The 25,572-nt window shown below is 45.6% G+C and overlaps 1 protein-coding gene across 4 annotated transcripts in view; it reads right to left on the reverse strand.

Moving 5' to 3' along the window:
* The window catches only part of NUP133 (nucleoporin 133), a 951,293-nt gene that overhangs the window by 869,834 nt on the left and 55,887 nt on the right, over nt 1-25,572 (reverse strand). For all 4 annotated transcript variants that reach the window (XM_077486543.1, XM_077486541.1, XM_077486544.1 and 1 more), the window contains one exon: nt 2,023-2,118. In XM_077486543.1, coding sequence (XP_077342669.1) covers nt 2,023-2,118 — 96 coding nt within the window. The remainder of the gene's footprint in view (nt 1-2,022; nt 2,119-25,572) is intronic.

The raw sequence follows: 25,572 nt of genomic DNA on the forward strand, positions 1-25,572 counted from the left end.
CCAAAGCCTGCCCGGTAGCTGGTTCTAATAAAGGCTCGGTTGAAGTCGGGGAGTCCCTAGAGTCAGCTCTGGATTTCTGCCGCTGTCGTCTGAGTCTTTGAGGTCTCAGAAATGCAGGACGGGTGTTACCAATTGTGGTTTGGAAATCCAGCCAGTCTGGAATGGGGACATCCAGGATCCCCCACAAAAGGGGAAAAGACCAGGTAACTGGTCAGGCCAGCACAGAATGAACAAGTAATTTTCCTTAAGGACTGCAAGATTAAATGGGCGTCCCCATGTGCACATGGCCCGTGCGTTCCTAATTACTTCCAGCAATGGACGTAGCACACCTCATCTTGAGAGTAAGTCGTGAGAGATCCAGAAAAAGTCACACAGATATGCCATTAAAGTCCACCGGGCCCTTTGCCCATGCTTGCCGCATTCTTTCTTCTGACTGTATAAAAATGGACTCTGGCAGGTACATTTCTAGGAGCAGGGTATTGGTGCATCCAAACCTAGAAGATATGGAGAATAGACAGAGAAGGAATAACGTCCAGCTTGTGGGAATACCAGAGAGGACTAAGGGGAAGAAGCCTGTTGCATTTATCGAGCGATAGCTGATGGAAACATTGGCAGGGATTCTTTCTCACAGATGTTTGCTGTGGAGAGGGCCCACATGGTGTATGCATCCTCCCTGTCACACCATGCTGTGAGGACTCCAGCATGCTACCACCATTTTTTTTCTAATTTCATCTGAGTGTACCATCTTGTTAAATAAATTGAGGTTTTGCTTTTATGGAATTCTCTATGTGCCTCGTTTCTTTTTCTGGAAAGTATTCTCACTGAATGTCACTGGAGTTGATGTTGTCCATTACTGGGTATTAGAGGATACAGAGTATCCTTCGACTTTTGATCTCATATGTTAATATGGATGAGAAAATGGATGATGCTGCCTGTATGAGATATTGGATGTGCCCTACACCCATATGTCATTTTTCTAAGTGTTTACTCTTTTAATAAATTGTCCTGTATCTACGGAGAACACCAACAGTCTATTATTTTGCATGAGTGATAGTCCATTTCAGAGGAGAGTGGTGACAAAGATGGAATTTGGTAAGCCTGAAGGGGCAAAAGTACATGTGGCCCTTCACTGATAATCAAGGTCTTAGTTGTAGGTGAGCAAATACTAAGCATAGATGGTGTCTGAATGTATAATAGGTGAAGTTTAAAATTAAATATTTTCAAGCACGTGGATATACTTTTTTTATTTATTTTCTTTGACAAAGGTGGCGTGAAATCACTTTGGCGTTAGCTGCAACCAGCCGGCATTTTTGCATTTATTTTATATGTTCTTCTATCATTTTAGTGTATACATTAGGCTGCACTGATTTCCAATTTATCATTTGTGCTTGCAATTTGTGCCTTCAACTCAACCAATCATGCATTTATGTTGCGCCAAAAACTTGCACAAACCAGATTTACCCCGTGTGGTTCACAATATATCATTGAAAAGGGAAATAAAGCTCTACTAAAACAAAAAGCACTTTTTTTTAACCATACCGGATATTATGATGTGTTACATAAACATTAAACGCCATTTTAACCATTTCATAGGAAACCCAGGGAAATAAAATATATATTAAAAAAAAAATGGGGGCATTGGGACTCAAAAGTGGTTAAGTTGGAAAGCACAAAAAAAAAAAAAAAATCACAACCAAGCACCCACAAATTATTTCAAGGTTGGACTTAAGAATTCACAAATTATGTCATTGTAAAGCAACTGGTCAGTTAAAAATTTGGTAGGTCAGCCCTACTTTGATAGTTTGTGTCCAGGCCCGTGCATATGTGTAAATAAAATTACACACACACAAACGATCAAAAAAAAAAATACAAAAAAAAAAATCGGTACACACATATTTAGCATCATCAACCAGTTAAAAGAATTATCTGTACTACTTTAAAAAAAAAAAAAAAAAAAAAAAAAAGCACCCTCATGAGAAATGTTAGCTTATATTTCCACCAGTGATTAGAAGGAACCATTACCTGTGCAGAAGAATCACCCGAGTGAGCAGATAAACCAACAAGTTCTGCAGAAGATGGGAATTCGCTAGGTGGGAGTTGCAACTCTTTGCACACCAACTGTGTAAAAAATAAACACAAGCACAGGTTTCATTAAAAAACAGTAAAATCAAGTGAAATGACTTAAAAATCTTCTGCTCAAAGAATCCTTGGCATACAAAACAATTTTTGGAGCATTGCATGCAATGGCCCCCCACCTGGTGGCTGCAACTGTTTCCTCTTCAATGGCTGCACAACTTTGCAAAGCCAATGAAAAGTAATGGACCAACATGCCACAGGCCACAATCAAAAACCTGATCAACTCTAATGCGAAGGAGATGTGCTGCACCAGGCAAATGATGGTCACACCAGGTACTGACCGGTTGTCAGACCAGCTGATCCCCCCCCCCCCTTCAATAAAGTAAGACTGCACATTTTAGAATGACCTTTTATTTTGGCCAGCCAAAGGCACACCTGTGCAATAGTCATGCTGTCTAATCAGCATCTGGATATGCCACACCTGTGAGGTGGATGGATTGTCTCTGCAAAGGAGCAGTGCTCACTAACACGGATTTAGACAGATGTGTTAATATTTGAGAGAAATAGGCCTGGTGTACATAGAAAAAAAATAGGATTTGTGTACTCACCGTAAAATCCCTGTCTCTGAAGTTCATTGATGGACACAGCATCTTCATCTTGACTTTAGGGTTATACCGCCCCTTTAGGAGAGGACTATGCAGAAAGTGTTTAAAACAGCAACGCTTGCACAGTACGGCCCAGGGGGCGGACCTACTGGCTATAACCCCCTAACACTGCATCAAACAGCTCAGTTCATTTAACCACTTAACCGGCCCATAGCCGAATGACGGCTACAGGGCGGTTGTTTAACTCTGGGAGGCCGTCATATGACGTCCTCCCAGAATGGCGCACACTCGAGAGCATCTGTGACCGCCGGGTCCACAGGACCCGGCACATCACGGTAAACGGCTGCTCATCGCTGCTCATCACTTGTGAACAACCCAGCGTCATGTTATGACGCCGGTTCCTCCCTCCCCCTCTGTACCGATCAGTACAGCGGAGGGGGAAGAGATCGGTGTCAGCAGCGATGTGGGCTGCATCTGCAGTGCCCACATCGCTGCTCACCTAAAATTAACCCTGCAACACTCTGCAACGCCCTGCAACACCATACTCTGAGATACCCTGCTTCTACCGACTCGCCAATATGATCAAAGCCAGAATCTATTTTTTTTTTCAGGCTTCCCAGCTTAGAGGTGAGATGTGGGGTCTTATTGACCCCATATCTCACTGTAAAGAGGACCTGTCATCCCATATTCCTATTACAAGGGATTTTTACATTCCTTGTAATAGGAATAAAAGTGATCAAAAAATTTATTTTTGGGGAAAAAAAATGGCAAACTAAAATAAAGTAAAAAAAAAAAAAAAAAAAAAAATACAAAAAAAGAGAAGTAGAGTAGAAGCGAACGCATACGTAAGTTCCCGCCCACATATGAAAACTGTGTTCAAACCACACATGTGTGGTATCGCTGCGAACGTTAGAGCGAGAGCAATAATTCTAGCCCTAGACCTTCTCTGTAACTCAAAACATATAACCAGTAAAAAAAAAAACAAAAAAAAATTTAACTTGTCGCCTTTGGGGATTTTTAAGTAGCGACGTTTGACGCAATTCCATGAGCGTGTGCAATTTTGAAGAGTGACATGTTAGGTATCTATTTACTCAGCGTAACTTCATATTTCACATTATGCAAAAATTAGGCCAACTTTACTGTGTTTTTTTTTTTTTTTAAGCACAAAACAGTTTTTTTTCCCAAAAAAAAAGCGTTAGAAAAATTGCTGCGCAAATACTGTGCGAGATAAAAAGTTGCAACGACCACCATTGTATTCTCCAGGGTGTTTGCTAAAAAAACATATATAATGTTTTGGGATTCTATGTAATTTTCTAGCAAAAAAAATTATGATTTTTACATGTAGGAGAGAAATGTCAGAATTGTCCTGGGTGCTCCAGAACGCCTGATGGCGCTCCCTGCATGTTAGGCCTCTGTATGTGGCCACACTGTAAAAGTCTCACACATGTGGTATCGCCGTACTCGGGAGTAATAGCAGAATGTGTTTTGGGGTGTAATTTGTGGTATGCATATGCTGTGTGTGAGAAATAAACTGATAATATGACAATTTTGTGAAAAAAAAAAAAAGTTAAAAAAATCTTGATTTTGCAAAGAATTGTGGGAAAAAATTACAACTTCAAAAAACTCATCATGCCTCTTACTAAATACCTTGGAACGTCTTCGTTCCAAAAAGGGGTCATTTGGGGGTATTTGTACTTTTCTGGCATGTTAGGGTCTCAAGAATTGAAATAGGCCGTCAGTACTTCAGGTGTGATCAATTTTCAGATATTGGCAACATAGCTTGTGGACTTTCACAAAGACCAAATAATATCCACCAATTTGTACTTATTTTTACCAAAGATATGTAGTAGTATAAATTTTGGCCAAAATTTATGAAGAAAAAAAAAATTACTAATCTGCTAAATTTTATAAACAGAAAAATTCATTTTTTTTTTTTTTTTTTTTTTACAGAATTTTCTGCATTTTTTCTTTTATAGCAAAAAAATATAAAAAAACCCAGTGGTGATTAAATACCACCAAAAGAAAGCTCTATTTGTGTGAAAAAAAGGACAAAAATTTCATATAGGTCCAGTGTTGCATGACTGAGTAATTGTCATTCAAAATGTGAGCACCGAAAGCTGAAAATTGGTCTGATATTAACCACTTCAATACAGGGCACTTAAACACCTTCCTGCCCAGACCAATTTTGAGCTTTCAGCACTGTCGCACTTTGAATGACAATTGCGCGGTCATGCTACACTGTAGCCAAATGAAATTTTTATCATATTTTCCCCACAAATAGAGCTTTCTTTTGGTGGTATTTGATCACCCCTACGGTTTTTATTTTTTGCGCTACAAATAAAAAAATACCGAAAATTTTGAAAAAAAAAATGTTTTTTTTTTGGTTTCAGTTTCAAAACTTTGTAAATAAGTACGTTTTCTCCTTCACTGATGGGCACTGATGGGGCTACACGGACGGGCGACACGGACGGGCGACACGGACGGGCGACACGGACGGGCGACACGGACGGGCGACACGGACGGGCGACACGGACGGGCGACACGGACGGGCGACACGGACAGGCGGCACAGGTGGGCACTCATAGGCGGCACAGGTGGGCACTCATAGGCGGCACAGGTGGGCACTCATAGGCGGCACAGGTGGGCACTCATAGGCGGCACAGGTGGGCACTCATAGGCGGCACAGGTGGGCACTCATAGGCGGCACAGGTGGGCACTCATAGGCGGCACAGGTGGGCACTCATAGGCGGCATCGGTGTTATAGTAATGGATGCCAATCAGTGCCAAACAATAATGGATGGCAATCAGTGATGCCCATTGTGGGCACTGATTGGCATCCATTATGGGCACTGATTGGCACCCATTGTGCTGACTGGCATCCCTGGTGGTCTAGGGAGGATTATGGATTTTATTACCTTTTCCCTGGTGGTCTAGTGATGTCCCTGGTGGTCCAGTGTGGGCATCCTCGGGGGGGCTGTGCTGATAATCGATCAGCACAGACCCCCCCTGTCAGAGGAGCAGCCGATCGGCTCTCCTCTACTCGCATCTGACAGACGCGAGTGAGGGAAAGCCGATCACCGGCTCTTCCCATTTACACTGTGATCAGCCGTGATTGGACACGGCTGATCACATGGTAAAGAGTCTCCGTCGGAGACTCTTTACCGAGATCGTAGTTGCCGGGTGCCAAACTGACACCCCACAACAACGATCGCCGCGATGCGCGCCCCGGGGGCGCGCAGCGGCTCATAATCCTAATCACGTCATATGACATCCGGTTAGGATTATGAAACCACTTTGCCGCCGTCAATTCCCTATAGGGCGGGCGGCAAGTGGTTAAGGGTGTTTAAGTGCCCAGTGGTCAAAGAAGTACAGATAAATAGGAGGGGTTGTAGCCCTGTCTGTCAATGAACTTCAGAGAAAAGGATATTTCATTGTGTACAAAAAAAAAAAAAAAAAAATTAGGATTTTTGTACTCACAGTGAAATCCTTTTCTCTGAAGTTCGAGGGACACAGCTCCAGTAATCTTGACCGTAGGGTTATTACGCCACCTTCAGGAGAGGACTAGGCAGAACATGTAATACATGTGAAAAACAATAGCACTTTACAGTTTCGCCCAGGGGGTGGTCCCTCTAGTAAAAAACCCTAAGCCTGCTTCCTGCAGCTCAGTACGTCAACAAGCAGTAAAACGTAAACCAATAGGAGGGGAGGGTGCTGTGTCAGTCAGTGAACTTCAGAGAAAAGGATTTTACAGTGAGTACAAAAATCCTATTTTCTCTTCCGTTCATTGACTGACACAGCTCCAGTAATCTTGACCGTAGGGTCGCTCCCAAGCAGTGTCATGTGTGGAATGGGCCGTGACAGGAAAGGGGGCACCTGCCCCTTCAAGGCATAAGCCTAGACAACAACCTGTCTGATTCACCTGTAAATGGTGCCAACGAGACCGCCATCCCTTTTTTCGGACCAGCTACCGAAACAGAGTGCGACTTACAGAAGGGAGCCGTGGCAGACAGATATACCCTTAGAGCCCGGACCACGTCCAGGGAATGGAGGACACCTCCGTAGGACGAGTCGATTTAGGACACAGATGGTAACACAATCCCTTCATTGATGCGAAAAGCTGAAATCGCCTTCAGTAGAAAAGAAGGTTGCGGAAGCAACGCTACCTTATCCCTGTGGCTAACAAGATAGGGTGACTTGAAAGAAAAGGCCGCCAGTTCCAAAACCCTTCTAGATGTAATGGCCACCAAGAAGACCACTTTCTGATAGAGTCAAGAAGGGAATTTCCCCGATATTCTCAAACAGCGGTTTCTAAAGTACAGAGAGCACCAGGTTCAGACCCACGGAGGTAAGAGTGGACGCACCGGAGGGACTACATGCCGGACCCCTTGTACAAAGGTGCTCACTAAAGAGATGCCAGGGGTTGTTGGGGAAAAAAAAAAAAAAAAAAAAAAAAAGACAGCCAAGGCTGATATCTGTCCTTTGATGGTGCTTAAGCCCAACTTCTGGTCCAATCCACGCTGTAAGAACAGCAGGATCATGGACACCAAGTAGGTGTGTTGACGCCACCCCATCTCCTCACAAATGGAGATAAGCCTTCCACATACAAAGATATATCTTCCAAGAAGATTATTTTCGTGCCCTCAACATAGTGGAAATCAGAGTCAGACAGACCTCGGTTCCTTAGTACCTGGCTTTCAACAGCCATGCCGTTAAAACCAGCGACGGAAAAGCAGAATGGAGAATCGGACCTTGTGACAGAAGGTCTTCTCACATCGGTATCCGCCACCAGGCATACCAAGGACGGCGAGGCCAATCGGTATCACTGGAATCCCCTTGGCCTCCACTCTGCGGAGCAGACGTGGTAACAGTTTTAGTGGAGGAAAGGTGTAGATCAGCCGGTACTGTTCACATGGAGCAACCAACGCATCTGATGCGTCCGCCCAGAGATCTCTTGTCCTGGACACGAACCTCCGCACCTTGCAATTTAGCCGAGAGGCCAGAAGATCCACATCTGGTGTGTCCAACCACAGGCAAAAGAGCCTGAACACCTCCAGATGAAGTGACCACTCTCCTGGTTCCAGTATCTGGCGACTTAGAAAGTCCGCCAGTTCGTTTTCTACTCCCGGGATGTATATGGCCGACAGAGCAGGTACGTGCCACTCTGCCCACCAAAGGATGTGAGCAACCTCCCGTGCTGCAGCCGAGCGTCTTGTTCCCCCCCTTGATGGTTGACATATGTCACCGCTGTGGTGGTGTCCGACTGGATCCTGATAGGACGCCCTTGTAGTCTCATCGACCACGTGGAGAGGCATAGCCTGATCGCTCGAAGTTCACACACATTGATCGGCAACTGGGATTCCCCCCTCAACCAGAGGCCCAGGGTCAATTGTACTCCCAATACCCCAACACAGCCGGTCAGGCCCGCGTCCGTTGTGATCACTGTCCAATGAAGAGGTAGGAATGTTTCCCAGTCCGAAGGGCCGGAGATCTCAGCCACCAGAGAAGAGTCCCTGACTAACCTGAATCTGCAGATCCAGGGATAAATGTAGATTTGTCCCATTTTGCCAATATATCTCCTCCTGCAAGACTCTGGTGTGAAATTGGGCTTACGGTACGGCCTCGAAGGGGGCCACCATGAGGCCCAGGAATTGCATGCAGAAGCACAGTGACTACCACCTGCGAGTTATCAACAGCTTCACCTTGACTCTGACAGTCTGCAGTTTGTCTGAATAAAAACACTCGCTTCCACGTGGAGTCCAGCAGTAAGCCTAGGTACTCCAGGCGTTGAGTAGGCACAAGTACCGACTTTTTGAGGTTCAACACCCACCCAAATTCCTGCAAGGTTTGCATGGTGATCATCACATCTTACTTTAATTCTGAGGCGGAAGCTGCTCCCAGGAGGAGACACTATAGGTAACCCACGATTGTGATCCCACGTTGTCGCAACAACGCCAAAATTGGAGCCAAAACCTTGGTAAAGACTTGGGTGCTGAAACCAAGCCAAAGGGGAGAGCCGCAAACTGGTAGCGGTCTTCCCCTACTGCAAATTGCAGAACCTCAAATGCCTGGGGCATATGGGTATGTGCAGGTATGTGTCCTGGATATCCAGACGCCAGAGAGTCCCCCTGATGGCGTGCAGCAACTACGTAGCCAATTCCATTCTGAACCTCTGTACTTTCAAAAAGCAACTGAGGAGCTTTTAGGTCTAAGATTGGACGTACCCCTTCCTTTTTGGGGACTACAAAAAGATTGGAATAGAAACCCTGAAACCTTTCAGTTTTTGGCACAGGCACTATCACCCCGTGGCTGAGCAGGTCCCTTACTGCCCCAAACGGGGCGATCCGGCGAGCAGTGTGGGTGGCCAAGAGAGGAACTATCTTGTAGCACAATGAAATCAGTTTGCAGACCCCGTTGTAGAACTGCAAAACCCCCAAAAGGCGACACCCCACCCGAGTGACAGGTGGGGGAAAACCTTCATGCGGTAGCACTTCTGCTTGCTAGCGTGCAAGTCCAGGGACGCTTCTGTCCCTCAGTAGTCGCCCTGTCGGACTGGGAGCATTTTGCCAAAGTCCTGGGCAGATGAAAAAGCCCCTTTTGAGCAGAAAATTAGGGCCCTTGCCTGTGGCTCCTTACTCCAGGACTATGGGGGCAAAGTGCTCTTCCCACCTGTGACATTCTTAATAATGTCATCCAGCAAGGCTCCAAATAGCCAATCACCAAGGAAGGGTAAATCTGTCCGCAGACCAGCATTTCAGCCAGATCAGGTGCCGCAGCCCCACTGCTGAAACTGATGCTCTGAAGTTCACTGACTGCTCTGGAGATTAAGCGAAGCATATTCAGGGCCGCGTCACAGACATACTTAAGGCCGTGCACTAACTGGTCTGCTAGTTCCACGCAGACAGGAGAAGACTGCTGCTTCTCCCCATTCACGGTACAATAGTTTTACCCACTCACTAAGTGTCTGTGACACCAATGCTGTGGCCAGTACCAGTCGTATTGCTGACCCCACTACCGTAAACATTGACTGGGCCAATGCCTTGGCCTTTCTGTCGGTAGGATCCTTAAACGGAGTCCCTTGTACCAGGATGATGCTTATGTTTAACCTGGATACTAGGGGGTCCACAACCAGAGAAGTCGACCATATCTTGAGAAGGCTCTGAAAGGGGTTACACACCGCCATGTATTTGGGGACTGAAAATGTCGACCCCATTCCTTGTATATGAACATTTCTAAATAAGATAGATACGGAAACACCTTAGGTGTATGGGCTGGCTTACGGGACCCAAAAGGGGCCGCTACATCAGCAGAGGGATCTGTTGTATCCTGAATTTTCAGGATATCATGCACAACTGTGATAAGTATTCTAACAAGCGATATGCCGTTAGTGGTGGCTCCCGTGTGCATGCGTGGGAGTGATGTCATCGCTTCTCCGGCGCTGTGAGCGGCCGGAGTAGCGATACTCGGAAGAAAATGGACGTTCCGTACTACAGGGGACAGCAGTGACTTCGCTGGCTCCTGTGTCAGGTAAATGACACATAATGGGCTACTATGCGATGCATAGTAGCCCATTATGCTTTACCTTTGCAGGCAAAGAAGAAGTAAACCTATCAGGGTTTACTTCCTCTTTAAGGACCGCTGACTAAGCATCCAGAGGCACTGCACTGTGTGCAGGCAAACCGGTTGCAATTGCCTGGATTTCAGGGGAAGAAACACTGGTTTCTGAACCCATGCTGACCTTACCCTGTCTGCCACTGGTTGGGGACTTAGGACAGTGATGGTCACACCCTCCTAACTGCTGCAGGCTGAGGGGGCGACCACCACAGGACTCACCACCCTGACCGAGTTCTGGGCTGTCCAGTTAGGTGTGCCTATGTCCTGTGTCAGCTCCCAGATGCCTGTAAGAGAAAACCATGCTGTGCTGATCCCCAGACTACAGTGCTGAGCATGAAAAATGTTCAGGTTGTTCAGGCTTCAACAAAATGGCCGCTGAGCATCCAATATAAAGGTCAAAATCACAGGGAAAATTGCCACCGGACTACAGTAATATGGAGTCAGACCATGCTTCTCCCTGGTCCCAACCAAAAATGGCCGCCGAGCACTGTATGCAATGAGGGACAGTGAAAACAGAGAAAATGGCGGCAAACAGCTCTACAGCGATCAGCAGACACAGACCTCCAGGGCACAGCTACCCAGTGCAGCCCCCATCCAAGGTGACCCCCATCTATGACACACACCACTCAGCAGTCCACGCACCAACCCCCACAGCAAAGGGGGGGGGGGGGGGAATAGGGACAGTGAGAGAAGAGAGGGAGGTGAGGGGCCTCCGAATCGACCTTCCAGGGAATGCCCGGCTGCTCAGCCCCCATGGAGGCAGGGAGAGCTGTACTTACCAGTCCTGACGAGCTAGGGAACATACCAACACAGACCCACTGCCCGATCAGTACTGGGTGGTTGCTGGCTCGGTACACTGACACAGACATCAGTAGCCCGGTTATGTGTGCCCCGGAGCATTGCGCTCATCGGCTGCCCCGGAGCCTGGGGGGGCATGTGGTGGCCAACCCAGTGCAGAGCTCTGGTCTGCACACGCTCGCGGCCCAGAGTGGGGAGACTACAAGGATAAGTGTATCCAGCCTGTCACCCAGCAAGCTGTTGATAGCAGATCACAGGATCTAAATCTTGCGCAAAAGGCAAACTTCTGCAGAAAAAAAAAAAAAAATCCATGGACAGATGGGCCCGCAGGGTCCCTAGGTCCTTCTTCACTAGGCAGAAAAAAAAAACTGAGGCTGCAGGATGCAGGCTGGGGGGTCCCTTGGGAGGAACTAGAAAGTTCTGGCTTTGTTGTACATGTTAATATGTTTTGCCTAATCCTCTCCTGAAGGTGGCGCAACAACCCGATGGTCTAAGTAAAGAAGCTGTGTCAGTCAGTGAACGTAAGAGAAACAGGATTTTTCTTTTCTTTTTTTAAATTGAGAGTATAACAAAACTTTAGATATAGATGATTAATGTCCAATGATGCAGAGCACAGAGGTGACCTGCACAATCAAAAATATAATAAACATACAGCTCACAGGAAAGCACATAACGTATAGAACCAAGGAGTCAATACAAGGTGACAATTTTAAGAGTTATGTGGTAAATAACAGACCTCCAAAAAGGAGCATAAAATAATCCAACTAATAATAATAATCCAGGAAGGGAGTGGGCAAGATAAGAACAAGTTCAATCTAGAGGTGGCGTATACCCATGGATGTCCCATATTCCAACCGATCCCAGGGTTCCCCGATTTTATCAAACTGGGGAATGGAGTCACACACCATGGCCTTTGGGTACGCCATTCTCCGAATCTCTGCTATCAGGTGGAGAAATCTGGGCCATGGAGGGGGTGCATTAGATAGCCAACACAACAGGATAAGCTTTTTAGCAGCTAATAAAATATAGGAATTCAATTGGTTAGCTTTTTTAGATAAGCCTGGAAAAGGAAGTCCCAGGAAGCAATTTAAGGACTCTACCGGAAGCGACATCCCAACCACCTTTGGCACAAATAGCCCGCCTCATTCCAAAAGGGACGTATCAGGGAACATAGCCAGAAGATGTGAAATAACGAACCAGTTTCAGCCCCTCAAAGGAGGTCACCATGAGGCCCAAAACTCGCATTCAGAAACACAGCATCCACCTGCGGCTCAGCGATTGTTTTACCGTGGCTCAGAGTCTGCAGCTTGTCTGAAGAGATAAACTCTTGCTTCCATGGAGTCCAGCTTTAAGTCTAGGAACTCTGGCGCTGAGTCAGTGAGAACATCGACTTTAGTTTAACAGTCACCCAATATCTGCAGGGTTTGCATGGTGATCGTCACATCCTACAATTCTGAGGCGGAAGCTGCTCTCAGAAGGAGGTCGTCCTGGTAATTCATGATTGCGATCTTGCGTTGTTTCAACAATGCCAAAATTGAAGTCAATACATTGGTAAGGACATGGGGTGCTGAAGCCAAGCCAAAAAGGGGGAGCCACAAACTGGTAGTGGGCTTCCGAGACTTCATTTTGCAGAACCCTCTGATGCATGAAGCATATGGGCATGTGTGGGTACGCATCATGGATGTCAAAAGACGCCAGGGAGTCCCACTGATGGAGTGCAGCAACAACTGAGCGAACCGATTTCACACAACCTTTGTACGCAAAAAAGCAATTGAGGCTCTTTTGGGCCAAGATTGGACATACCCCTTCCTTCTTTGGGGACTACAAACAGATTGGAGTAGAACCCCTGGCAACTTTCCGACACTAACAGACGCTATCACCATGAGGCTTAGCAGGACCTATACTGCCTCCATGGGGCCTCCCAGCGAACTGGGAATAAAGGAGTGCTGGAAGGGAAGAACTGTTGTTGACCGAGAGGAACTATCTTGCAGCCAAGGAAATCAGTTTGCAGAACCATTGGCCAGGTAGCCGAGAGGTCCACCGGGCTGCAAACCCCCAAGGCGACCTCCCCACCTGTATGACGGGCGGGGGCAAACCTTCATGTGGCAACACGTCCTCGCAGGCATGTGAGACTTGTGGATCCAGGGACGCTTCCGTCCAAGCATTGTCCTGTTGGACTGGGAGCGTTTTGCCAAAGTCCCGGTCTGACGGAAAAGCCTAGTTTGAGTGGAAAATGAGGGCCCTTGCCTGCAGCATGTCTTCCTGGTCTGTGGGAGCAAGGTATGCTTCCCACCTGTGACATTCTTAATAATGCCATCCAACGAGGCTCCCAAGAGCCGTTCACCAAGGAAGAGTAAATCTATCAAGACTTTTTTTTTTTTTTTTTTTTTTTTTTTAAATGCCTGGTCCGTCGACCAGACTTTCAGCCAAATCAGGCGCCTCAGCACCACTGCTGACACTGAAACCCTGGATAACCGATGACACGTATCCAGAGTCACCTTCCAATGTACTTACGACCGTGCCCTAACTGGTCTGCTAGTTCCATGCACACGGGAGTAGCCTGCTGCTTCTCCTTTTTGCTGTAAAAAATGTATTGCCCATTCAGCAAGTGTCTACGACACAATTTCTGTGGTCAGTAATAGCCGCATTGCTGACCACCCCAACCGTAAATAAGGAACGGGCCACTGCCCGAAGAGGGACCCCCGAATCGACCTCCCAGGGAATGCCCAACTGCTCAGCCCCACCGAGGCAGGGAGAGCTGTACTTGCTAGTCCGCCTGCCAATTTTCTATCCCTGGAATAAAAATTGCCGATAGGCAAGGAATGCTGCTTTCTGCCCAAGATAGAACAAGATTAACCTCCTTTTGGGCTGCATGACTTCCCATGCCACCTTGTTGGTTGATGTAAGCCACAGCCGTGGCATTGTCAAATTGAATCCTGACAGACAATTTTGTAATTTGAGCGTCCAGGCCTCTAGTGCCAGACTTAAAACTCGAATTCCTGGGGGGCGTGGCCAACGAGCGGAGCGGATGGACACTTGAAGGAGTAGCTCCGCCGTGATCCGAGCTAGTAAGGCGATTTAAAGCGACGGCAGCCCTCGTTTTCAGCATCAAATCATCCCGGCACCTGCGGGAACCATTCAGGATGCCTTCTAAGAAAAGAAAAGGCAATATGAAACCGGGCAAAATGCTGGATTTTTTTGTCCAGCAGCGCCAGCTCCCTGTCCAAGATGGCGGGCGCGCACGAGGCCTACAGCAGCATCGAACATTGACGGACCGGCACTCAGACCAGGGCGATACGCAAACAGCGGTGTCCGCGTCGCACTCTATATCCACCTCTGCATCTACAAGCCCAGCAAAAAGCAAACCGAGGAAGGAGGCACATGGGACAGATACAGAGGAGGTGAGTGCCTTCAATTCATCTTTGGATGATACAAAAGAGCTGCAGGACTCTATAACTGAGTTTCCCACGTTGAATAAGCCAGTGTTGGATACCACCTTAAAGGACATGTTAGTGTCATTCGCTCCACACTGCATGCAGACATTATGGCCATTACTCAGCAATTTAAATCAGAAGTGCAGGCAGTCACTAACAGTCTCACATGTTGAAACAAAAATGGGGGAATTTGCCCAAACCTTTAATGAGCTTGTGGACGCACACAACGACAGAGATGAGGATATGGTGGCCATTAAAGCGAAATTAGCGGACCTCGAGGACCGCTCAAGGCGCAACAATGTAAGAATTAGTGGGATACCAGAGTCCATCTTACCGCAGGAGCTGAAAGAATTTTTTCTCAACTTGATGAAAGCTGCACTCCCAGAATCACCAGTAGAGGAGTTGGTGATCGATCGTATTCACAGACTGCCTAGACCGAAGAGTGTTCCGGCGCACCTGCCTAGGGATACGATCGTTCGGATACACTTCTACCACATCAAAGAGAGGTTCGTGCGTGCAACAAGGAAAAGGGAGGAATTACCCACTGAATTTAAAGAACTGTCCTTCGCCGACCTCTCGGCTTACACTATGCAGCAGCGTAGACAGCTTGCCACTATAACTAAACCACTGAATAACCACCGAATCCCATATAGGTGGCTGTACCCAGCGAAACTTCTCATTATGTACGAAGGGAAGTCGCAAATAGTGGCTAGAGTCGCAGAAGGTATCCAGTTACTAGAAGAATGGCAACTTCTACTTCCGCCGAACACGGGCCCCGGCAGGAGGGGATCACCTCTCTCTACCCATACGAGCTCAGATGCTGAAACTAGCTGAGTATTCAACATAACAGTCATACTAAAATCGCCTTCCAGTTCGAGACACGGTCTGCTGGTTCTCTCTTAATTGTTTTTGGTTTTTGATATTGGTAGCGGGTTTTGTTTTTCCGTTGCTAATTGTAGATTTCAAGGGAATCCGCCTTTACCCCCAAGTTCTAGCGATATATTGCCAGTACAGATTCTGTGGAGAATCGCCATCTTTTTATTTCTTTTTTCTTTCATTTTCTTTTAATTTTTTGTTATTCTAACCTACTCAGCTACTACACTAACACAGTACCTAACTGTAGCGTTACCTATACGTTGATCGAGAGCACAGGTTTGGACCTTCCCACTTATAGCTTCAGATTCACTGGTGGTTTTCCGGTTTGTAACCTCTCATAGGAGGGCCCCACCAGTCCTGACAAAAGTTGGAGTTTGAACTGTTCAGTTATCAATATGGCTTTCACAATTTCGTCCCTCAATGTCAAGGGGCTTAATAGCCCATTTAAACGCCAAATGGCATGGAAGGAAGCAGATAGACTGAAATGTGACATAATGTGCTTTCAAGAGTCCCACTTTATGGCAGGGAACCACCCTTCCTTCACTAACCGCAAGTTTCCGCAAGTATTCATGGCCAACGGTCCAAAACAGAAAGCCGGTGTGGCCATCGCGATTAAGAATTCCATTCACTTCAGTCTTATAGACTCCTATTTGGATCAATCGGGCAGGTACATTATTCTTGTTTGCGAGATTGCCAGAGTAACATACACCCTGATAAATGTATATCTCCCTAACGCCAACCAACGTAGCTTTCTGCAGAAAATTCTACAAAAGGTAGCTTCCATGCAAAAGGGTCATGTTGTTATGTGTGGGGACTTCAATGCTATCATGCACAGTGAGTTGGATATTTCTAACCCACAAAACCGAAAGTCTCGTAGGCCGAACTTATCCAAACTCTTCTCTGTGGTGGACCTTTTTGATGTCTGGCTGTGTCAGCACGCGTCAGAAAGAGACTATACTTTTTTCTCAAATGTACACCACTCCTATTCGCGTATTGATAGAATCCATGTTGACAAATTTTTGCTGCAGAAAATTGTAAAATCTGAGATTCATACTATAATGTGGTCAGATCAGTTCGGGTGGGGGGGCGAGACGCTGTCACGAGAGCAAACAGGTGGCGAAATGACGTATCCATTTCCCAACCTGAAAATACAAAATATTTAAAGACAGTATTGTCCGAATTTTTTCAAAGAAATGCTCCGTCGGTGTCGGACCCCTTCACCCTCTGGAATACGCATAAAGCGTTTATGAGGGGGATATTAATTCAACTAAGCGCTAAGGTTAAGAGGCAAAGGACGGAGCGGCTCAATGGTTTACTGGAGAAAATAAAGAACTTAGAGTCAATAAACAAACAAGATACTACTCAAAAAACTAGAGAAGATCTGTTCACTACTAGACAAGAGCTGCGTGCAGTGTTGGTCTCCCAGCAGGAGAACCGCCTTCGTTTCATCAAAGCGCACAGCTACAGATATAGCAACAAGGCGGGGAAACTGCTGGCAGACCAGCTTCGTGAAAGGATAGCGCAAAAAAAGATAGGTTGCATGGTTAACCCTATCACGAAGCGTGTAGTGCATAAGCCTAAAGAAATTGCAGATGCATTCAGCGACTATTACGAGTCTCTGTATAACCTTAAAAATGACCCGGACACGTCCCAACCTTCCGATAGATCGATCTCTGTGTTTTTGCGGACGCTAAATCTCCCAAAAATTTCCCAAAGCGTTTTGGAGAAGCTAAACTCTCCCTGCTCGATCCCTGAAATCAAAAAATTTTTATGCATTATGCCCCATAACAAGGCGCCGGGTCCGGACGGCTACTCATCAGAATATTACCAGCTATTCCAAACCGAACTACTGCCTTACATGAATCAAATCTTTGGAGCCGCGATGTCCAATGCCTCTTTCCCGAGTGAGATGCTTACTGCTTCCATTATAACGCTACCTAAGGCGGGTAAGGACCCCATGCATCCAAAGTTATAGACCAATATCTTTATTAAATGTCGACATTAAGGTTTATGCGAAAATGGTTGCAAATAGGTTGGCCGGCCTTCTACCGAAGCTTATAAAGCATGATCAAGTGGGTTTTGTGTTGGGAAGGCAGGCCAATGATGCAACCAGGAGATTAATAAATTTTATTTACTCGGCTGAAAAATCCGGAAGGCCTTCTCTGCTCCTATCCTTGGATGCAGAGAAGGCCTTCGATAGGATTCATTGGGGATATTTGACCAAGGTTCTCCAGCAGTTTGGCTTGGCGGGTCAGATCCACCAGGCCATACTAGCACTGTACTCTTCTCCGTCTGCCTACGTGTATACCGAGGGTATGTTTTCTAAACAATTTCATATTTCCAATGGCACTAGACAAGGTTCCCCACTCTCTCCCAATATATTCGCCCTAGTAATGGAGCCCTTTGCCGAAACAATTAGACAACATATGGATGTGCAGGGCATCATGTCCCAGGCAACGCAACACAAACTATCACTGTTTGCGGATGATGTCATTCTGACGCTCTCCGATCCCCTCACATCTGTCACGACAGCGCACGATATCATTGTGAAATTTGGGGAAGCTTCCTATTACAAAATAAATGAGCAGAAGTCATGCATCCTAGGAATCGGTATAAATGATGGTCTTAAAGCACGAATTCGAGAAGCTCTTCCTTACCCTTGGGCCTCAGAAACCATAAAATATCTAGGCACTAATTTAACTCCTACAACGGATCGGTTATTTCAGGCTAACTTCCCCCCATTATTAGAGTCCCTCCAATCTGACATCAATAGACTTAAAAAAATATTACATCTCGTGGCATGGGCGTTTGGCGGCATATAAAATGCTGTTACTCCCCAAGCTAACTTATATGTTCAGGGCACTCCCAATTCCAATCCCAGATCACTTCTTTAAGGCCCTACAGAAGCAAATGGTAACTTTCATTTGGGCGGGGAAGAGAGCTAGATTTTCTGCCACCCTACAAAGCAAAACGAAAAATGCGGGGGGCCTAGGCGTACCTGTGTTACGGGACTACGCCACGGCAGCAGTCTTGGACCAGCTCCAGGACTGGTTCTCCACTCAGGAACTGAAACCTTGTTGTCAACTAGAATTAGCAGGGATACCGCATGGGTCGCTTCGTTCCCTATTGATAGCCTTTAACTGCGATCAATTCCACATCCATACTGACCATCCTACAATGAAGGCTTCTTTGCGAGCCTGGAAGGACCTTCTTATTTCATGCCATTATGCGTGCACTTTCACCTTGGTTCCTATCCCCTTAGAGTCTATCCCTTGGTTTATTCCGAACATTTCCCTAAATGTGTGGCGTAAAAGTGGGATTTCTAATGTGCAGGACCTTTTAGAGGGTAACCGCCTCATGCCATTCCAGGTCATTCATAACAAGTACCACATACCCCAGACCGAGTTTTTGACATATTGCCAACTCCGGTCTTGGTTCCGGGAAAAAGGAATGTCCGGCACACAATTTATTGCAGAAGTGTGGGATTTCCTAAACTCGCCCACACCTAGACGGAAGGGCATTTCTATTATGTACAACCTACTTAATGAGAAGTCCTCTTTTTCCCCGATTCGGCCATTTGGAGAAATGGGAAAAAGACATGGGTCAGAAATTCACTGAGCAACAATGGTTAGAGGCCTTTAGTAACAATGCCAGGTTCTCCAGATGTTCAAACTATGAGGAACTGGCTGCGAAGATTACAGCGAGATGGCATTTTACTCCTTATATTATTGCTAAATTTTCGGATGAGAAGTCCAGCGAGTGTTGGAGGGGTTGTGGCCAGGTGGGGACGCTGCTACATATGTGGTGGCAGTGTCGGCGCCTGCGGAACTTCTGGGCTGAAGCATTTCATTTAATTGCTAAAATCATAGGCGTTAAGACCAGGCCCTCCCCTGAAAAAGCATTACTAAGTATTGGTATCTCCGATTAGCCGGTATCTATGAGAACTATAGCAATGCATATCATTTTCGCAGCCAGAACACTGATTGTATGTAATTGGAAATCAAAAGATATCCCGAACATCTCGGAAGTGATTATGAAGGTGAATATTATCTCAGAATATGAGAAAATCATAGCATTTAGGGACGGTTCTAGAAAGAAATATCTGATAAACTGGTCTGCTTGGCTCGCCTCGGCGAGAAAAGTAAATGGGTGAAACATAGGTCCATGTGGGGACGCCCATATCTCACCCCTGTTCTCTCGAGTTCAACTACTCAAACCTTACTCCCTGAATCACCCTATCCCCTTTTTTCCTACTCTCTCTTGCTCTTTCCTCTCTATTTTATTAAGCTTTTAAACCACCCTCTAGTGCTTAAGGTCGATACGATTTATGTAAGGTCAGCCTAAGTTGCGATATATTTTTTGTGACACATGTCTATGCTTGCTGATATGTTTACAAAGCTGTGGACTTTTACTTTGATATTTAGTTTGTACTGTACTAGCTCGATACATTATTCACAATACCTGATTTGTATGTTGTAACCCATCGCAACTTGGCCTGGACTGGGCCAGAGTATGTTAATCTTTAGTTTTCTGTTTTGTACTCTTCAATAAAAATGATTTGGAAAAAAACTCTAATTCCTAGATTAATGGGCAAGGTCCTTTCTGACTTGGACCACTTCCCCTGGACAGAAGCCTCTTCCAGGACTGCTCCCCAGCCTATAAGGCTAGCATCTGTATTTACCACTTTCCAGGATACTGGTAGAAAGGATTTTCCCTGGTCAAGGTTGCTGGATATCAACCACCATTTTAGGCTCTGATGCACCTCGAGAGGGATAAGCACTTTGAAGAGTCCAAAGCATGCGCCTTATTGTTCCAGGTCAACAGAATGGTGTTTTGCAGCCGTCTTGAATGAAACTGTGCATAAGGAATGGCCTAAAAGGCCACCATCTTCCCTAACAATTTCATGCACAGCCAAAACTGAAGGATTTCTCTTTGTTTTGACAAGTCAAATAAGTTCCTTAATGGAGCCGATTATTGCCTGGGGTAAGAACACCTTCTTTTGAACAGTATCTATGATCAGTACTGTAATTTCCTTGACGGCTTTAAGTAGGATTTTTCTAAATTGAGAAATCAGCCTAGGAATTCTAGGTAGCCTATGGCTGAGATTAAACTTTGGATTAGACAGGCGACTGATTGATCTACTAAAAGCAGATCATCTAGGTAGGCTAGAATTGTTATACCCTGAGCCCTTAACCTGGCTAGAGGAGGCACCAGGATCTTTGAATACTAGTCATGTGGTAGCTCGACTGAAAGGCAGAGCCACAACCTAAAAATTATGATTTTCTACCATGAAACCTAGAAACTTCTGATGAGCGGGAGATATTGGCACATGGAGATAGGCATCTTTGTTCAGACTGACTCCATGTGAAAGGAAGGGATATTTAAGTGTCGGTTCAGATCCTTGAGATCTAGAATGGGTCTCCTCCCAGTTTGGTTTTGGTACCATGAAGAGCTTGAATAAAACCCTGAACCTTGCATTTCTGTGGGAACCTCTGATACAAGGTGATCTCTTGTCTCTGAGAAAAAGATGATCCAGAGCGCGACTTACTTTTCCCTGTATCTTTGGGAACGTTTGATTTATAAAAAAAAAAAAAAAAAAAAAAAAAAAAGATGGAGACAGGCACTCTCGGAACTCTAGTTTGTAACCTAGAGAAATTGAGGAAGCCACCCATCTGTCTTGATAATGTTCCTGCAAGATATTTGAAGATAGTAGAAATCCAACTCCCACCGCAAGCGGGTGCTCCCCTTCATAAAGGAGGCTTTAGTATTTTGCTTTTTGGGCTTCCTGCCCAAGTCCTCTTTTGGCCCTGGGACAGATCTGAGCCATAGAGGCCTAATGATGCACCGCCCAAGAGGCACTAATCGCCCTGGTTGAGTGTGCTTTAACATGAAAAAGGAGGAATTTTCTTCTTTAATAGTAGTTTTTGATGCTTCCTGTCCCTTTTTGGACCTTCTGGCCGCACAAATAAAACATAAGTTTTGCGAACCTGAGCGGTCGCCTCTAAGTAGACTATGATCGCGCTTACTACATCAAGGGAATGGTGTGCCTTTTCTTTTCGGGAGGGGGAGAAAGAGCGAGCGGGAGGGGGAGAAAGAGTGAGCGGGAGGGGGAGAGAGAGGGAAAGAGATCTTAGTTTAAATGAAAACCTGTTACCACTTTTGGTAGGAATTCAAGATGAGAATGTAAAACCACGTTATCCTTATGCATGATCAAATATGGCTCTTTACAAGACAGAGCCACTAGTTCCGATACTCTTCTAGCAGAAGAAATGGCAACCAGAAAGACCATCTTTCTTGTCAAAAGAACCAAGGGAATTTCTTGTAGAGGCTCAAACGGCTGCTTCTGCAAAGCCGATAAGACCAAATTTAAATCCCAAGGATTTAAAAAGGTGCCTTGATAGGGGGATTAATCTGTGTTATCCCCTGAAGAAAGCTATGCACAAGAGAGAAGCAAGAGGCCGTTGGAAAAAAAAAAAAAAAAACTGACAAGGCCGAGATGTGCCCCTTGATAGTACTCAAGGCCAGCTTCATTTGTAAACCCATATGCAGGAAATCAAGGATCCTATGACATTTCCCTGTGTGAGAAGGTCTGGCCATAATGGCAGAGTTTAATGGACTCCCACTGCAATCTTCATGATCTCTGCAAACCAAAATCTTCTGGGCCACGCTGGGGCCACCAGAATTACCTCATTTTGTTCCTACTTGATCCTGCAGAGAAGACGCAGAAGTAGCAGAACTGGAGGAAACACATAGATCAGTGAAAACTGATCCCATGTGAAGACTAATGCGTCTGTTCCACATGCTAGCTGATCCCTCGTTCGACACAAAGTTGTTGACTGCTGTTGAATCTGGACGAGAACAGGTCCACGTCCGGAATACCCCATGTCTGACATATCGCTAGGAAGATGTCGGGGTGAAGAGACCCGGAAATAATTGTTGTCAAGTAGTCCGCCTGCCAATTCTCGATTCCTGGAATGAATATTTCCAATAGGCAAGGAATGTTGTATTCTGTCCAAGCTAGAACATGATTCACCTTTTTGGACTGCATGACATCTCGTGCCCCCTTAGTGATTGATGCAAGCCCCAGCCATGGGATTGTCGGTCTGAATAATGATAGGACAACCCCGTAGTCTGACCATCCAAGGCTCTAGGGCCAGACATACTGCCTGAATCTCCAAAATGTTGATAGGCAAGGTCCTCTCTAACTTAGACCAGCTCCCCTGGACAGAATCTTCTTCCAGGACTGCTCCCCAGCCTAGAAGGGTGGCATCTGTTGTCGCCACTTTCCAGGATACAGGTAGAAAAGATTTTCCCTTTTGGAGGTTGCTGAATATTAACCAATTTAGGCTCTGACGTACGTCGAGAGCCAAGAGTTTTGGAAAATCCAAGGCCTGAATCTTTTTGTTCCAGACAGACAGGATGGTGTTTTGAAACAGTCTTAAATGAAACTGTGTAAGCAACGGCCTCGAAGGAAGCCACCATTTTTCCCCAACAATCTCATGCACAGCCAAATGGAAGGATGGAAGGATATTTCTTTGCTTTGGTAAGTTGAATTAGTCCTATAATGGAACCGATTCTTGTCTGGGTGAGGAACACCTTCTCTATGGTATCTATGACCAGCCCCAAGTACTGTAATCTCCTTGATGGTTTTAGGGAGGATTTTTCTAGGTTGAGCATCCAACCTAGAGATTCCAGGTAGTTTACAGCTGTGACCAGACTGGTTTAGACCAGAGACTGAATGATCTATTAAAAGTAGATCGCCCAAATAGGCTAGGACCATTATGCCTTGAGCCCTTAATCTGGCGGGGGAGGTCCCAGAATCTTTAAGAACACCCATAGTGCTGTGGCTAGACTGAATGGCAGGGCCACAAACTGAAAATTATGATTTTCGATTTCGAAGCGCAGAAATTTATGGAGAGTGGGAAATAGGCACGTAGGAGATATGCATCTTTGATATTGATTGAAGCCAAAAACTCCCCTCCATGCAGTGTGGAAACAACCGATCGGAATGACTCCATGCAAAAGGATCGGATGTACAAGTGTCGATTCAGATCTTTGAGATCTAGAATGGGTCTTTGAATAAAAACCTGTGTCCTGTCCCACTAAGGGAACCCCTGATATTACCAACTGGGATAATAGATGATCCAGAGCTAGAAAGACTACTTTTTCTCTTGGGAACATTTGACCTTAGAAAGCAAGGAGACGGAAACTCTCGGAACTCTAGTTTGTAACCTAGAGAAACTGTTTAAGCCACCCATCTGTCTTGACATTGTTCCTGTCAGATCTTTGAGAATTGCAGGAGTGTTCCCCCCCACCCGAGCGAGCAGGGGCGCCCCCTGACACTGGTGCTGCCCTTGGGGACTTTCCCTTGAACCTTATGGTTGAGGCCGTCGAGACTGCCTAGAGGCTGATGCCCCTGGCACAGGTGAGGCAGCACGCTTAAAAAGGAGAAATGTTTGAACTTCTGCTTTACTGGTAAAAGAGCTTTTCCCATTAGAGATCCTTTGGATGTATTTATCCAGATAGTCTCCAAATAGCTATTCACCATAAAAGGGGGAACTGGCAAAGAGCTTTTTACGCATTGCTTCGGCTGACCAATTTTTCAGCCATAGAACTCTGCAAGAATGCACTAGTCCAAGCATAAGCCACGAGTCTTGAATGATAGAATCTTTCATAGGATCTACTGTGAAACAGTACGTCTGACACAACAGCCCATTGCTGGGTCTGCTGATCAGGTAGAATTTTAAGTATCGCCACAAACTGATCCTCAATGGACTGAAATACATTAATTGCCGTACACATTTTTTTTTTTTCCAGTGTCCATCACCTGTAGACAGCTGAAAATAACCCAAATGTGCATAAATTACTAAATTCTTGTGTCCCTCAATGGACAATAAATAGGAAGTACATTGCATGCAAGAGTAGTCAGTCACATCCAAAAGCTTTACTGCTTGCTTTGTATGTTTTACCATGAGGCATATCCTATTATGGTGCTCCACCAGATAATGTGAATTGGTTTAGTTTTTTGGGGGGGAAAAAAAATCAGTTTTATTGAATGTTAACATACAGGTACAATACACATTTTGTGTATTCAACACCAACATCACAATACATTTAGTATTTGGTTTTAAGCCTGGTGGCCACAAATCCAGAGACAGGTATGTATCTTGTAGTGAGGTGACTGCATGCCCATGGTCAACCTTCTCTTTTAGACCTTGTAATCTCTCTGAAACACACAGATTGCCCACACAAAGTTTTAAGCTACAATACATTGTCTGCCAGTTATGTGCATGTTTCTCCATCCCCCAGATATATCTTTCACATACTTTAAGGTATTTGTGTGTGCAACCCCTATTCCTATATATCCGTTTTTTGTATGGGAGGGTGTAATTTACGTCTCTTTTCCAATCTGTGACAGTTGGGGGATGTCCTCATCCATGTGCGGGCCACAGCCTTTCTGGCTAAGAAAATAGTTTCATGCAGGAAGGTAGCTTGGCGTATATCTGTGTCAAGGAGTAAACCCAGCAAACACAGTTTCAGATCTAGCGCCACTGGGGAGCCCATTACATCATGCAGGAATCTAATTACTTGTAGTCAATATGTTTGCAGAATAGAGCACTCCCAAATCAAGTGGTAAAATGTGTCTGAATCTTGATCACACAGGGGGTACCTTGAATTATGTGATGCCTGGAATTTAGCCTGCCTAAACTGCAGATGGTTAGGAATTGTAAAGTCGTCTTTGAGGGATTGGAACGTCCTAAGCCCTCAATCTGTCATAACTTGGAGCAGGTAAATTATCTCATAGGAGGCCCAAACACCTGAGTCCGGTACACTCTGTAGCTCCGGCAAGTGATTGTTAGCCCATAGGGGAGTGTGGGAGTGAATGTGCCCAAGTTTTAGTTTAAGAGCAGTTTCCCAGATTTTTTAGGTGATGCATAAGCATACCATTACTGTATCTGTGAGGTCTTCTGTGCACTTGTCCCCCTCTAAATATAGCTTGTGTTGGAGCTACTATCAGGTATCTTGGGTTGTCTCCTACTAGTGCCCTGTGCCCTTCTTCTGTTGTGTTAAAGTAGTGTATGTGGGATAATTGTGCCGCAAGGTAGCACTCAGGAAGAGAGGTACACTCCATGGATGTGGGGTTTTTAAGAGTAAGCTCTAGTGGAAGAATC

The sequence above is a fragment of the Lithobates pipiens genome, unplaced genomic scaffold (assembly GCF_037356315.1).
Source record: "Lithobates pipiens isolate NorthernLeopardFrog02 unplaced genomic scaffold, aLitPip1_a1.2 Scaffold_18, whole genome shotgun sequence".
Taxonomy (NCBI): Eukaryota; Metazoa; Chordata; class Amphibia; order Anura; family Ranidae; genus Lithobates; species Lithobates pipiens.